Raw genomic sequence first — 12,889 nt, forward strand, 5'->3', positions numbered from 1 at the left:
GACATTGTGCTGGAGCAGAATTGCAAGTGCACTGGCATTTGCAAGATGGATTATACTCATGACCCAGGTTTGTGCAGACTATTTGCCTCACAGCTGCAAAGCAGCTGAAAGACAACATTCATGGACTTAATTTCTTCTTGTATTAAGCTTTTGATTGAGCAGTGCTCTGGTGTGGATGGCTGGTAAGAGAGTGGTCTGGCAGGAATGTGTTTCTCCAAGTGTGCAGTCAAACTAGGAGGCTTGGAAATGCCGATGGCACACCATTCTGCAGGGCAGCTCTGCAAATGCCTCGAGATGTCTACTATTAACAGCGTTCAGGAACAGTTTTCTCCTCTAAAAACTACAACATCAGGTTTATCCATCTGGACCTGGCACTGAAAGTGCCTGGGTATCACTGGGGTGTTTGGGAATTAGACTAATGACAATGAAAAGCTCTAGGACAGATACACAGACAAGAAAGATCAAGAAAAGATGAGCACACAGAAAACTGATTGCTTGCTTTGTCTGATCAAAGCTCAGCATTCCCTTGGACCTTTCCCAGGCAGGCTAGGAGAGAAATAGGTCAGGAAATGTTTACAGTTTTAGTGCTCAAGGGCTTGGATGAATCCTCCCAGGCCCTTGGATGGCACTAACATCACAGTTGTTTTAAAATCACTTGTTCAACCTCATCCCTGCTCCTGGAGGACTTTAAATTGAATGCAATGGGCATGCTTACAAGATGATTTATAGCTTAGGAAATTGATGTCTGTCTATCCCAGAAAGGTGTGCTCCTGCTGGTCCTCTCCTTTAATCCCAGATGGCAAGGAAAGAGCATTTACACCTCTCCACCCTCCCTTATCAGACCTATTCTTTCCCCTTGGCATATCGCTCAGCCATCACCTCTCCTGCAATTCACTTCAAACACTTCTCCCTTTTCATCCCTCCGGGCTTCTCTAGCAGGTCCAGGGCATCCCAGGTGGTTTAAAGTCCAAATCCCTTTGCTGTTTCTTTTGCAGAGGTTTGGTGGTTGGGTTTTTTTTTCCTCCTGCTGATTTTGGTTTGAGTTTGGAAATCTGAATTCAAAATAACACACTTCTTATTTGCTCATAGGTCTGATTTTGAGTCCTCATCTGGTTCCCCTTCCCCTGAGCCAAATTTAAACTGAAACCAAAGTCTGATCAACAAAGAAAGAGTTTCCTGAAACACGGATAGTCTGTGAAATGCTCAAAGGATTTGCAAAAATTGTTTCTAAAAAGTCATGTTTTATCAGCCAAAAAAAAAAAAAAGCCAAAGAAAAATGTCAACCAACTTAATTTGGCAGACAGCTGCTCTGTGCATCTGCACAGCAGCAATCTGCTGCGGTTCCTGAAGCAAACAGGCCACACACACGAAGCTAGTCCAAGGTTGTGTGCCAAATCATCACACATAACTGAATTTTGGCCCCCATGGGATTGAGTAGGTTAGGAGGGGTGCTCAGATGTGGTACCAGGGTCCTGCTGGCCACTCTGGGGATGGATCACTGGGGTCCACAGCTCCTGGACTCTTGTGGGGAGCACCACTTGTGGGGAGATCTCAAGAGCATTTGCCCTCCCAGCCAGGTATCTGATGAAGTGTGTTGCGGTAAGAGTGTCTGGATGCCCCTCAAAAGAAAACTGAGCCCTGGACAGAAGCAGTGTGAACCTGGGACTGAAGGAAAGCTATTGCCAAGGTTTCCTCTTCATCTTCTTGATCTCACAGTCTTCCCCAGACAGAGCCCCTTCCAAGGGTTTGGGCATCACAGCGGGAAGGGGCATCCCAACTCACGCTCCATCCTGGAGACAGGTGGGAAACACCAGGCAGCAGCTTTGGCCCCAGACTCAGGGATGCTGGTGTCCAACACTGCAGTCTGGAGACCAGGAAAGTCCTCTGAGCCAGCCCCGGACCAGTGGTTCCAGCTGTCCTTGGTACAAGCCCTGGTGACATCCAGTTCTGGGGATGCTGGGCTCCTGCCAGAAGCTCCTGGGCACCATGAAGGCTATAGCCAGTTCTACTCCCACCTCCACCTCCACCATCAGCTGCCACAGATCACCTGTCCCCCACCCTTCAGCCTCCGAGCCAACCATGCCCTTTCCGCAGCATTGGTTGGAAGCATCAAAGGGCTCCTGCACCTCCTAAAACATTTGCATTGGTGACTGAACTAGGTACAAGGGATGGGCTGAATGTCTTCAAACAGTTACAAAATGGGTAACTTATGGCATACCCTAAGCCAAATCATTTTGCATAACAAGGAGAGCTAATTATTCTTTCAGTGCTTGACACTGCAGTGGGTCTCCAGTTCCCACACTCTGGGATGAATTTGACAACTTTGGACAAAAACTACTACACCCATTCTAAATGAAGACAACACTTTTTTAATAGGACAAACATTGCTACGTGCCTCTTGGAGGTAAAAAAAAAAATACATTAAGGAGAGGACCATGGAGAGCAGACACATCATTCAGTGTCTGCAGAGGAATCTGCACTGATTTGCTCTAACTACATGTGTAAGAAAATCATCATGTTGCCTCTGTACAGGCATTTTTAATAGCATCTCATATAGCAATGTTACAAATAATCTGTGAAATGGAAACAAAAATACAACTTTGTTTCAGGTATTGTGAACAGCTATTTTCTGTTAATGCTAAAACACTTATTCTAATTTTTTTTAATTTAATTTATGTCTTTATATAGAAGAGAATCAATTCAAAATGAAGAGCCAAAACACTTTTTATACAAGATGCATATGCTGCTATTCTTACATTTGAACTGTTTTCATGCTAATAAAATATAATTTTCTACTGGGTAAAAAAATTCCACTAGAAATAACTTAACTAGCTCCAGAGATATTTTCTGAGCATTCAGAAGCACATGGGACAGTTTGCAATGAAAGGTTTTGGAAGAAAATCACCTCTGTACAGACTGGCAGTTGAGTGAGAACACACCTGGGATGTGTCACACACTCCATTCAAATTGCAGCATTGATGGGAAGCAGGGGAAGAGCACAGCATATCCAAAGCTATGCATTTTGGGACTGTTCCCAGGGATCAAGTAAACGGCTTTCAATTGCAAAACTCAGCACTGCAACAGCTAGACTAACATGAGATTCAGGTCTGCCAAGCAGGCAGAGAAGGATATAGTACCATTGCATTGTTGAAAATGCAGAGGGCTCTTGAGCAGTTGAAGCATATGAAGACCTTGGCTTGACTACTGATGGATCAGACCTTGAGTGTGCAACTGGAACTTCGGAGTAAAGGCTAACACACACAGAGGAGTTTGGAGAGAGACAAATCCACTGCCATTGGCCATATCCTACCTCTAGCTTTTGGTTATTCCACCTCTTTTTTAATCTGTTTCCAAATCCTCTGAGGTTTGCTTGCTGTGAGACTAAGTTTTGACCCAATGATCCCTTTCTGACCCAATGATCCCTTTCTGAGAATGACATACCACTTGGTTGGGGAGGAGATAAAGACATGCCTTTCTTCTTCAACCAAGGCACCAGCAAAAAAATATACCAAGAGTTTCAAATGATTCTGCCCCTCTACTCCACTCTTGTGAGACTCCACCTTGAGTACTGCATCCAGCTCTGGAGTCCTCAGTACAAGACAGACATGGACCTGTTGGAGCAGGGCCAGAGGAGGGCCACAAAAATTATCAGAGGGCTGGAACACCTCTCCTATGAGTAAAGGCTGAGACAGTTGGGGTTGTTCAGCCTGGAGACAAGAAGGCTGTGGGGAGACCTTATTGTGGCCTTTCAGTACTTAAAGGGGGCTTATAAGAAAGCTGAGGACAGACTTTTTAGCAGGGCCTGTAGCGATAGGACAAGGGGTAATGGTTTTAAACTAGAAGAGGGTAGATTCAGACTAGATATAAGGAAGACATTTTTTACAATGAGGGTGGTGAAACACTGGAACAGGTTGCCCAGAAAGGTAGTAGGTGCCCCCATCCCTGGAAACATTCAAGGTCAGGTTGGACATGGCTCTGAGCAACCTGATCTAGCTGAAGATGTCCCTGCTCATTGCAGGAGGTTGGACCTGCAGGTCATCACCTTTAAAGGTCCCTTCCAACCGAAACCATTCTATGATTCTATCATTCTATGATCCCTTTCTAAGGATGACATACATCTTGGTTAAAGAGGAGATAAAGACTTGCCTTTCTTCTTGCTTTGCTTGAGCAAAAAAAATATACCATGAGTTTCAAATATCAGGACAGAGAACGCCTCAGCACCAGCACGTGGGGCTGCTTGCATTGTCCTCTCTGCCAGGGCTAGTGCTCCACCTGAGAGCCTGCTGCCATGAAAAGCATTGCCTGAGCATGGCTTGGGTCACTTGTACCCATGATCAGGGACATGCTGTGCCCTAAGCTCTGATGATGGGGCAAGCAAACGTTCACCTTGTGGTTGGCTGCAAAGACCGGCCACAAGTAGCAGCTTCCTTCCCCTTTAGACAGAAATTCCCTTTATTTACAGCCTCTCCCAGAAAACAAAGGGGAGGGGGAAAAAAGAAAGAGGGGTAGAGATTAAGAAAAAGTACGAGGAGGAGAATGAAATCCCCAAGATTTTCTATCTCTACTTCAAGGGTCCCCAGGGAAAGGACCCCTCTTGCTTTCCAGATCTGTCTTGTTACCTACTCAGCCATCTTGCTACGTATTCAGGGATCATTTCCAAGGGTCAAATAAATGCCTGTGATTTATGCAATATAGGTCAGGACCTATTTAACAGCTTACAAAGAAGCTCCCCCCCTCCCTGTTCTCCCTCTGGCTCTTGGTGATGAGAAAATAGGTCACAGGCAGGCAGTGGGGGGATTAATAATTTCTTCCGGCAACTGCTGGGAAAAATATTTTCAGTTCCATTTAATCATAAAGCTTTTTAATTAGTTAGTTTGCAATTTTTAATGTATAGTTTATAAGCTCTTGTGTAGGGGGGCAGATTCCTGGAAGGAGAAATCTCCTGCTCCCCACCTCCCCGGGGTAGCACAGAGAAAGTTCACCAGCCAGGCAGAGCTTGGCAGGTCCTGGGACCAACATCAACATGGTCTTCAGATCTCACAGAAGCCACACAACTCCAGCCCCATGGGATGGACACCCTGGCACAGACCTGGCTTTCAGTCCCTCTGCTTGCCTGGGCAGCAAGGAGGTGGAAGGGGCATGTTCCTCAGGGATGAAAGAGCCAGAGCTGCGGGACCCCTTCACATCAGCCTCCCCTGACTCCATAGTGCAGTATCTACCCTCCACGGGAGCATGGGACAGCTTTTCCCTGATACAACACTCGGGTAAAGGGGTTCAGGCTGCTGCACACAGATGCCAAACCCACCTTTGATGTAAATGCACTGACAAAAATCTCAAAGACCGGACACTCAGCTAGTGTGGTCCAACCTGGGACTAGATGCTCTGTGACATCCCTACCATTCCCATTCCGCACTAATGCGCCAGTAGGGGAAAGGGAAAAATTAGACCCTGGACTCTGGCTACCCAGCTCTCCCTGCAATGGGTCCACCTGCCACAAGTGCTGGAGAGGTGAAGGGAGGAGAAGCTCCTCCTGAAAGACCAGCAGATTTTCCACACTTGCAGTGTCTATGCAGGGTCACTAGAACCACCACCGGGCTCCAAAGGGTTGACAGCCACTGCCACCCATATGGCCAACCACAGCAAGAGAACCTTGTTGATCAACCAACTGCTGTAGCCAGTCTTATGCTCTCACATGAAGCTTTGCACCACCTCCTCTCCCAAAAGCCTGCGGCTGAACCCTGCCAAGGTCCCGCAGTACCTTCTCATAATATTGCAGTTCATAATCCAGGATGACTCCGTTGGGTTGGTCAGGCTGAGACCATGAGAGGGTAATGCTGTCCACAGTGCGGCTGACCTGGTGCATGATGGACACAGCTGAAGGAGCTGGAAGAGAGAGCAAGAGAGAAGCCTCAGTCAGATGCCTGCATGGGCAGGACCTGCATCCCCTGGCTGGAGGCAGGCAGGTCTATTATTGCTATTTGGAGCTACTGAATTCACTTCCAGCAGTGGCAGGGCTGTCCAGGGGTCAGGACATCACGGCTTTTGCTTTTGTTTGTAGAGAGCAGTTAGGGGAGAACAAAATGTTTCCACTGCTCACTAAGAGTTTGTAATTAGAAAACATATAGAGCAGTGTCTCGGGCAGGAAAACAGATGATTCCCAGGCAAAATGAGCCCAGGGTTGGAGCAAACACAGCCTTGTTCCCCTGGAAAAAGCACTACCAGCCCAGCAACATGCAATCCTCCCTGCCTGCCATGGGGAAATATGGGATTTTGTGCTTTGACATTTGCACAGAGAAGCTTTATAAGGCATAGGCAGATGCAGGAAGCAAGCAGCTCCTGCCTTGGTGTGCTGGGTCTGCAAGTTGCACATGCTAATCAAGGGAGGTGCATACAGCAGCCTGAGCATGCAACGCAAACCTGACCTGACATGCTGACAATGGTGAGTCGCCCGCCTCGTCAGAGTGCCCTGGAAATAGCACACACACAGACGCCACTTGTCCCACTGAGCACAATGGGACCTTCCAGCAGCTCCTCAGACAACCCAGCCAGCTGTCCACCCCTTGTGCTGCACTGCGTTGCCTGTGTGGCTTGACACATGGCCAGGTAGGAACAGCGCAGTCTCAGCCTGTGCCATGCCATGGGAAAACTGTCCTCCAGGGATCTGTGCTAACAAGTCCATGGGGCAGGGACCACGCACGGAGCTGCCACCTCCCTGGGAAACCGACCAGGTCTGATCCTGCTTGCTGTGGACCGGGGCAGGTGAGCAAGCAGCCTGGACTGCTTTTAATCCAGTTGGCTCAGGTATTGACAGCAGAGATGCCACACCATTGTAGGTATCAGCCTACAGCCCCTCACCATTGCTGGAGGGGTGACACAGATGTTTGTGCTGCCTCCTCTTCACTGCATCTGAGACCGGTGAGCCAAGCATGTGTCCTTGCCCACCCTGTGCCCAACTTGCTGACAGCACTGCCAACACAGCCTCCATGGATGTCAGTCTGGAGGCCACCCAGACCTCACCCAGCACCAGCCCAGCCTTCGAGAGTGCTAACTCCAGCACAGCGTTAGCCCTGGCATGCCTGCCAGCACAGACTCACTGCTTCAGCAGCTTCAGGGCAGAGGGGAAGCCTCAGGGGTGGGAGAGGACTGGAAAGTGGTAGCAAGAAAGCTTCCCCATCACTTGCATGCCAGGCCTGGTTACAAATGGATGCAGAGAGGCTTGCACTCAGAAGGGCTTTTACCAGGTCCAACCCTTTCAATATTTCATGGAAAAACAACTCATTTGACAGGTCTGAGAAACAGCTTGGAGGAGAGGCACATAAAGCAAAGCACCTCTCACGCATCTCCAGTCTGGTTTCCCTTGGCACCGCGAGCAGCAACAGAAACCATGCCAGCCAAGGACTGCAGACACGGCAATGGTAGGACTGCTCTACTTGGACCAGAACTTGTATCGTCTCAGAACTTCCCTTGCTCTGTTGCATACAGCACTGCTTCCCTCCTGCCTTGATGTCCCAGTCCCATTGCTTCAGGGCCCATATTTGCAAACTCCTGGGATTAGTTTCTCATGCTGGTGTTAAGATAAAACACAGGGTATGTTTCTGGAGCCTGTCAACTCTTGCCAGAGCTTGCTGCTTCCTCATTGACACAGATTTCATAGGACATCAGCAATCTCCAAGACAAACATTTCTCCCTCTGTGGAGAAAGGCCTTGGAAGGAAGATGTGACCAAGCTACAGATGACCTTGCAGCCCGGATTGGGACTGCACTGAGATGAGTACACAGCCTGTGGTCTCTCTGGCACATCTGAGCTGCACATGCTCTGGGAACCCACATTCATACAGGCTATTCCAGGACAGGAGTGAGGTCCCTGGGATCCTCTTCTCCCACTTCCATGCATGTGTGAATCATTTGTGACCAGCCATGGCCCAGGCAGCTGTGTACTGTGTGAACCTGCCCTCATCTGGCTCAGAAAAAAGAACCAAATGGATGAGGTGGGGCTCATCTAATAAGAAATAAGACTTAATGAGGCAAATACACTGTATGCTGAGGAGGAGGCAGGTGAGGTGAATGACTACAGCAACTTCAGCGCTTTTCCTACACCTGGGGCAAAGGAGTGTCTCTGGATAGGCAGGAACCTCCATCATTGTGTCTTCTCAGTAACTGCGCTTGTTATCACAGACATCAGGGAAATGCACAATAATAAAATCACAGAAAACTTTAGGTCAGAAGTGACCTCTGGAGGTTTCTAGTCCAACTGGCTTGCAGAGTAATTTCAAAGTCAGATCACTTTGCTCAAGACTGCGTCCAGTTGAGATCTGAATATGTTCAGGGATGGGGATCTCGCAGGCTCTCGGAGCACCAGTACCCAGCTTCCTCAATCTTGTGGGGAAGAAGGTTTTCCTTGCATCCCATTGGAACTTCCCTCATTGCACCTTGTGGCCACTACTACTGTCCTGTCACTGCACACCTCTGGGAAGAGCTTGGCTCTGACTTCTCTTTAAACTCCCTTTTGAAGTGGAAGACTGTAGCTAGATGCCCCTCAGCCTCCTCCTCTCCAGACTGACCAAACCCGGCTCTCTCAGCTATCCTCATATGTCTTGTGCTCCAGCCCCTGGCCCATCCTAGTGATCCTCCTGCTGGACCTGCTCCAGTTTGCTGATGTCTCTGTAGTACTGGGGAGCCCCAAGATGGACACAGTACCCCAGATGTTGTCTCATGAGTGCTGAGTGCATGGGAACAATCACTGTCCTCAATTTTTTGCCTGTGCTCTTGCTAATAGAGTGCAACACGCTGTAATGCTACAAAACATGGTCCTCATCACACATCTTCACCACAAGTGAGGGCAACAGCTTGTGCAGAGAGAGGCTCCCAACTCTGTGAATAAGGGATGGGCTGGGACTGGATGTCTGAGTTTAAAAACAGTTTAGTGGAGTCAGACAGACCTCAGAGTGACTTTCTGAAGTCTAGTCAGAAGGAAAAGCTTCTAGCCGGATAGTGACACAAACGCTCAGGCAGCTGGTATCTGGCAGCTCTTGTCCCCTGGAGGCAAAGCTAGTGAAGACTCATGAGTTTCTGACTCTTCACCACTTCCAAGGCTGGAATGTCCTGGTGGCAGCTCTCTGCTCTGCCCCTAAGTCCACATGGAAGACCTTGTACAATTCCACATTATCCCTCTGCACTGCCATTTTCTACCTGGAAAATGAGGCTAGTCATCCTGTCTCGTTTTCATTCCCTGCCTGTCTTATCTAATTTTACTGAGCCGTTTCAGAGGCAGAGACTGTGCTTAGGAGCTTGGTCCCCCAGCAGTATTTAATGCATGTAATATAATAGCTAAAAAGGAAGGAGATGAGAACAGTTAAAATGAACACAAAGAGCATCTAATCTGGAATAGTGTTACCTGGTGATACTCTCAACACAAGGTGTGCTCCAGCTCTGACAGAAGCATCAAGAACTTTGTGACCAGCCTGAACTACAATGTAGAAAGAGTTTTTCTGCCACAGGACATGGTGAAGTAACAAACACAACAGAAAAGACTGTGCGAGATACACAGTTTCTGACATGTGATGAACTCAGCTGAGCAAAGATGGTAAAAGTCTCAGAATATCTAAGCTGACTTTCCTGAACTGTTGTTTCTGAACAAACTATACATAGCTTCCCTTCATTGGGTTTCTGAGTATTTCAAAGCAAAGATTTAAGAAACTGCAAAAAGGAACAAAATAATTAAAAAACCCCAGCTTTGTTCTTCCAGCCTGCTTTGTGCCAAGCCCTTTCCAGGGCTGCTCAGAGTACAGCTGGGCTGCTAATGCTAAAGATCTGCTGGCAGCATTTAACCTGGCCCTGTGGGATTGGCCACCTTGTTCCACGAACCATGACTCCTCTTTGTTCCCTTTTGACAAAAGAAACAGAGGTTTAGGGACCATGTCCAGGTTGGAAAAATGGTCTTTTTTTCATTTCCAGGTTGGAAATGGTCACTAAATTGGTGACAATTGCCCAGTGGCACAAGGTGCCCAGTGCTAAAGACATTCCCTTGGCTGTTGGCTCGCCTGGTTGTCTCTTACTCCTGGAAGGTCTTTGAATTACTGTGCACAGGGAAAATGGATGCTGGAAAAGGGACCTGCCCTGTGACACATAAAGGAGATCAGATTTGGAGCATCCTAGCTCTCAGAACCACTATCACTTTGAGATGTCACCCCCATGAATGTGTAAGCAGAGGCAGCTTTATCCTGATGGTGTCTCCAGGTGCATGTGTGCAGCAATGATGCAAAAAATAAACAGAGCTTCATTTCCATAGCAGAGAAACTTACTTTTCATGACTGGAACCCCATGTCACTTGGAGGCAAAATGAATCATCTGAGTCCTTGAAAGGCACTTTTCTACATCCTCTTTATCTGGGATGGCCTCAGATTCTTTGGATTCTTCTTAGTGGAGCCCTGTGGCTTCTCCAAATTGCTGGAGAAATAAACCAAGCCAAAACCACCACTGGAGTGTAAAACAAGCTTAATGAAAATCCACTGATGTAAAAAGGCAGATGACCTGTCCCCTGCTGCAAGAAAATCTGCAGCACACGGGGAGGGGAGGCAGCTGACATCTCTCATGTGATGACCCCTCTGGGGCAGAAGCACCAGGGGGATGCGAGGGATGCTTCCATGGTCATCACCCCAAGCCTCCACATGGCCACACAACACTGATCACAGCCAGACCTTTGTCTAGGCTCACACTTGGGGTTTCCGCAGTTTACCTTAATCCACCAGGAGCTGAGCAGACTTCCCTGGCTCGGGGGCAGCTCTGCAGGATAAATCTCTGGGGTTGTTGACAGCTCTTCTTGTCTGGCTTTTCTATGGCCCACACAGGGTGCAAGAAGCTGCCTAAGCTCAGCTACTGGAGACAAATGGGAAGGGTGGGGCTCAAGATGTACCCCACCTTCAGGTCTTGCCAGCAGAGCCGCATACCCATGACCTCCCCAAAGGACACACAGGTATAACCACTGAGTTTTGCCAAGGTTGTAATGACACCTAAAACAGCAGTATCCTCACAAACCATGCTGGCTCAATGCCACAAGGTGGACATGTCCAGGCAAGAAGGTTTCAAATCCCACTGCACAGTGTATTCAGATGATTTCATGGAAAGATTGGGATCTTATGTCCTGCTTGACTGACTGTCTTGCAGGAAAACTCAAACATCTACTGGGGCAGAAACATATAGTCACAATGGGATTTGGCAAGAGAAGCACCAGAGCCACATGGCTTTTCAGCCCGTTGAGTATTTAACCTTCCCAAAAGCAGTGCAGCGGCTTCAACAGCATGGAAAACAATGCCTCACATGTACCCTGAGATTGGTCTTGCCAGTGTCAAGGTGGGTCTGATAGACATCCTGAACAAATGCTCTGCTCTCATCTAGCAAAAGGGTAACAGGCAAGGAAAGGCATCCTGTCCTCTTCTGTCTGCTTTGTACCAGAGCCATGTTGTGGACTAAGTCTAACAGTGAGACAGACGTAACCTAGGCACCATGGTGCTCTGGCTTCTCCCAGGTCAGTGTTTCTGGCCTAGGTAATCAGCTTAGGCACCTTATTCATGTCTAGCTGAAGCTCAAGGGACTGTTCTGGGGAAAGGGATGAACCAAGAGGCTCAGGTACCTCCACACCAAGCACAGAGTGGAGCCGTGAAGGCTAACAGGGGAGACATTCGCCTGCTGATTGAGCCCTCTTCTCCCACTGTACCCTTCAGTTCCCAATAGCACCAAATCCCAGAAGGGTTAGTAGGATCGGATCCCTGGAGTCTCTGGTCCGACCCACCTGCCATATGATGATCCCCAACACCAGATCAGGGAAGGTGGAGCTTTGTTAGCTGAATCTTTAAACCTCCAAGGACGGGGCTTCCCTAGTTATCAGTCTCTCTGTATTAGTACCCTTTAGTCTTTTTTGATTAGCTCCAGAAATAAAATGACAGTTTTTGGTCATAAAGCACAATCTTTTTCTGCCACGTTCCTGTAAATAAGCCCCACCATGCCCTGCCTCCCAGTCACTCTAGCTGAGGCACATTCAGCATTTTAAAAAGCATGTCTTCTAAAGAAAAAAAAAAAAACCAAACAAAAAACCAAGACGACACCAAAAGTTTTGGTCTGGGTCCTGATTATGAAACTGAAGTCACTCCAGCTTTTGCTAACAATCCCTAACAGGCACACCAGCAGAGCCTCCCTGTCTTACAGAACAGTATCTGGAGTGTGTGACGGTGCTTTGGCTCTGCTTCCCGACCTGCAGTAACTGCTGACGGATGTGTGAATCAGGAAAAAATCTCCATGCCAGCCCCTGAGGATGGTGAATGGGGCAGAGACTCTCTCGCAGCTCTGCAACAAGCATGCAGCCAGGCAGATGGAGGCAGGGCAGCTACTCCTGAGGGCAAGAGGCAGCAGCTTCTCATAGCTCAGCATATACTTTCAGATAATTAAGAAATGGTGATTTGTTCAGGAAATGGATCCTATTTTAACCTACTTGTGACTGTGAATCTCTCTTTACAGGCTTACATCCTTGCCTGAAAACATGTCCGGGTTTCCCTCTGATGGAGTTGCTCTGTGAGGATGCTGTGACATGCAAGCTAATACCTCTGTGGGCAAGGAACCAGAGAGCTCCATGCCCATCAGCCTCAGGGGCTACTTAAGTCTCTGCTAAGAGAAACTGAAACCCCAGGTGGCACAGATCCATCACAGCAGAGGCAGCTTAACCGTTGCTGATCCCTCCACAAGAGGCTTTGGATTCTTTAACTAAAGATTTGCTTGATCTCAGGTACAGACAAAGAGGCATGTTGGTAGCATTGCTAAGCCTCAGGCTTGCTATAGCCAGTATTTTACTTCCAAACCAAATAGTTCTTTTTGGCTTGCCTGCTGAAAATGATAAAAAA

The 12,889-nt window shown here is 48.0% G+C and overlaps 1 protein-coding gene across 7 annotated transcripts in view; it reads right to left on the reverse strand.

Annotated features, from left to right (window-relative positions):
- The window catches only part of EPHB2 (EPH receptor B2), a 129,630-nt gene that overhangs the window by 18,633 nt on the left and 98,108 nt on the right, over positions 1 to 12,889 (reverse strand). For all 7 annotated transcript variants that reach the window (XM_075721523.1, XM_075721526.1, XM_075721522.1 and 4 more), the window contains one exon: positions 5,759 to 5,883. In XM_075721523.1, coding sequence (XP_075577638.1) covers positions 5,759 to 5,883 — 125 coding nt within the window. The remainder of the gene's footprint in view (positions 1 to 5,758; positions 5,884 to 12,889) is intronic.

The sequence above is a fragment of the Pelecanus crispus genome, chromosome 15, assembly GCF_030463565.1.
Source record: "Pelecanus crispus isolate bPelCri1 chromosome 15, bPelCri1.pri, whole genome shotgun sequence".
NCBI classification, from domain to species: domain Eukaryota; kingdom Metazoa; phylum Chordata; class Aves; order Pelecaniformes; family Pelecanidae; genus Pelecanus; species Pelecanus crispus.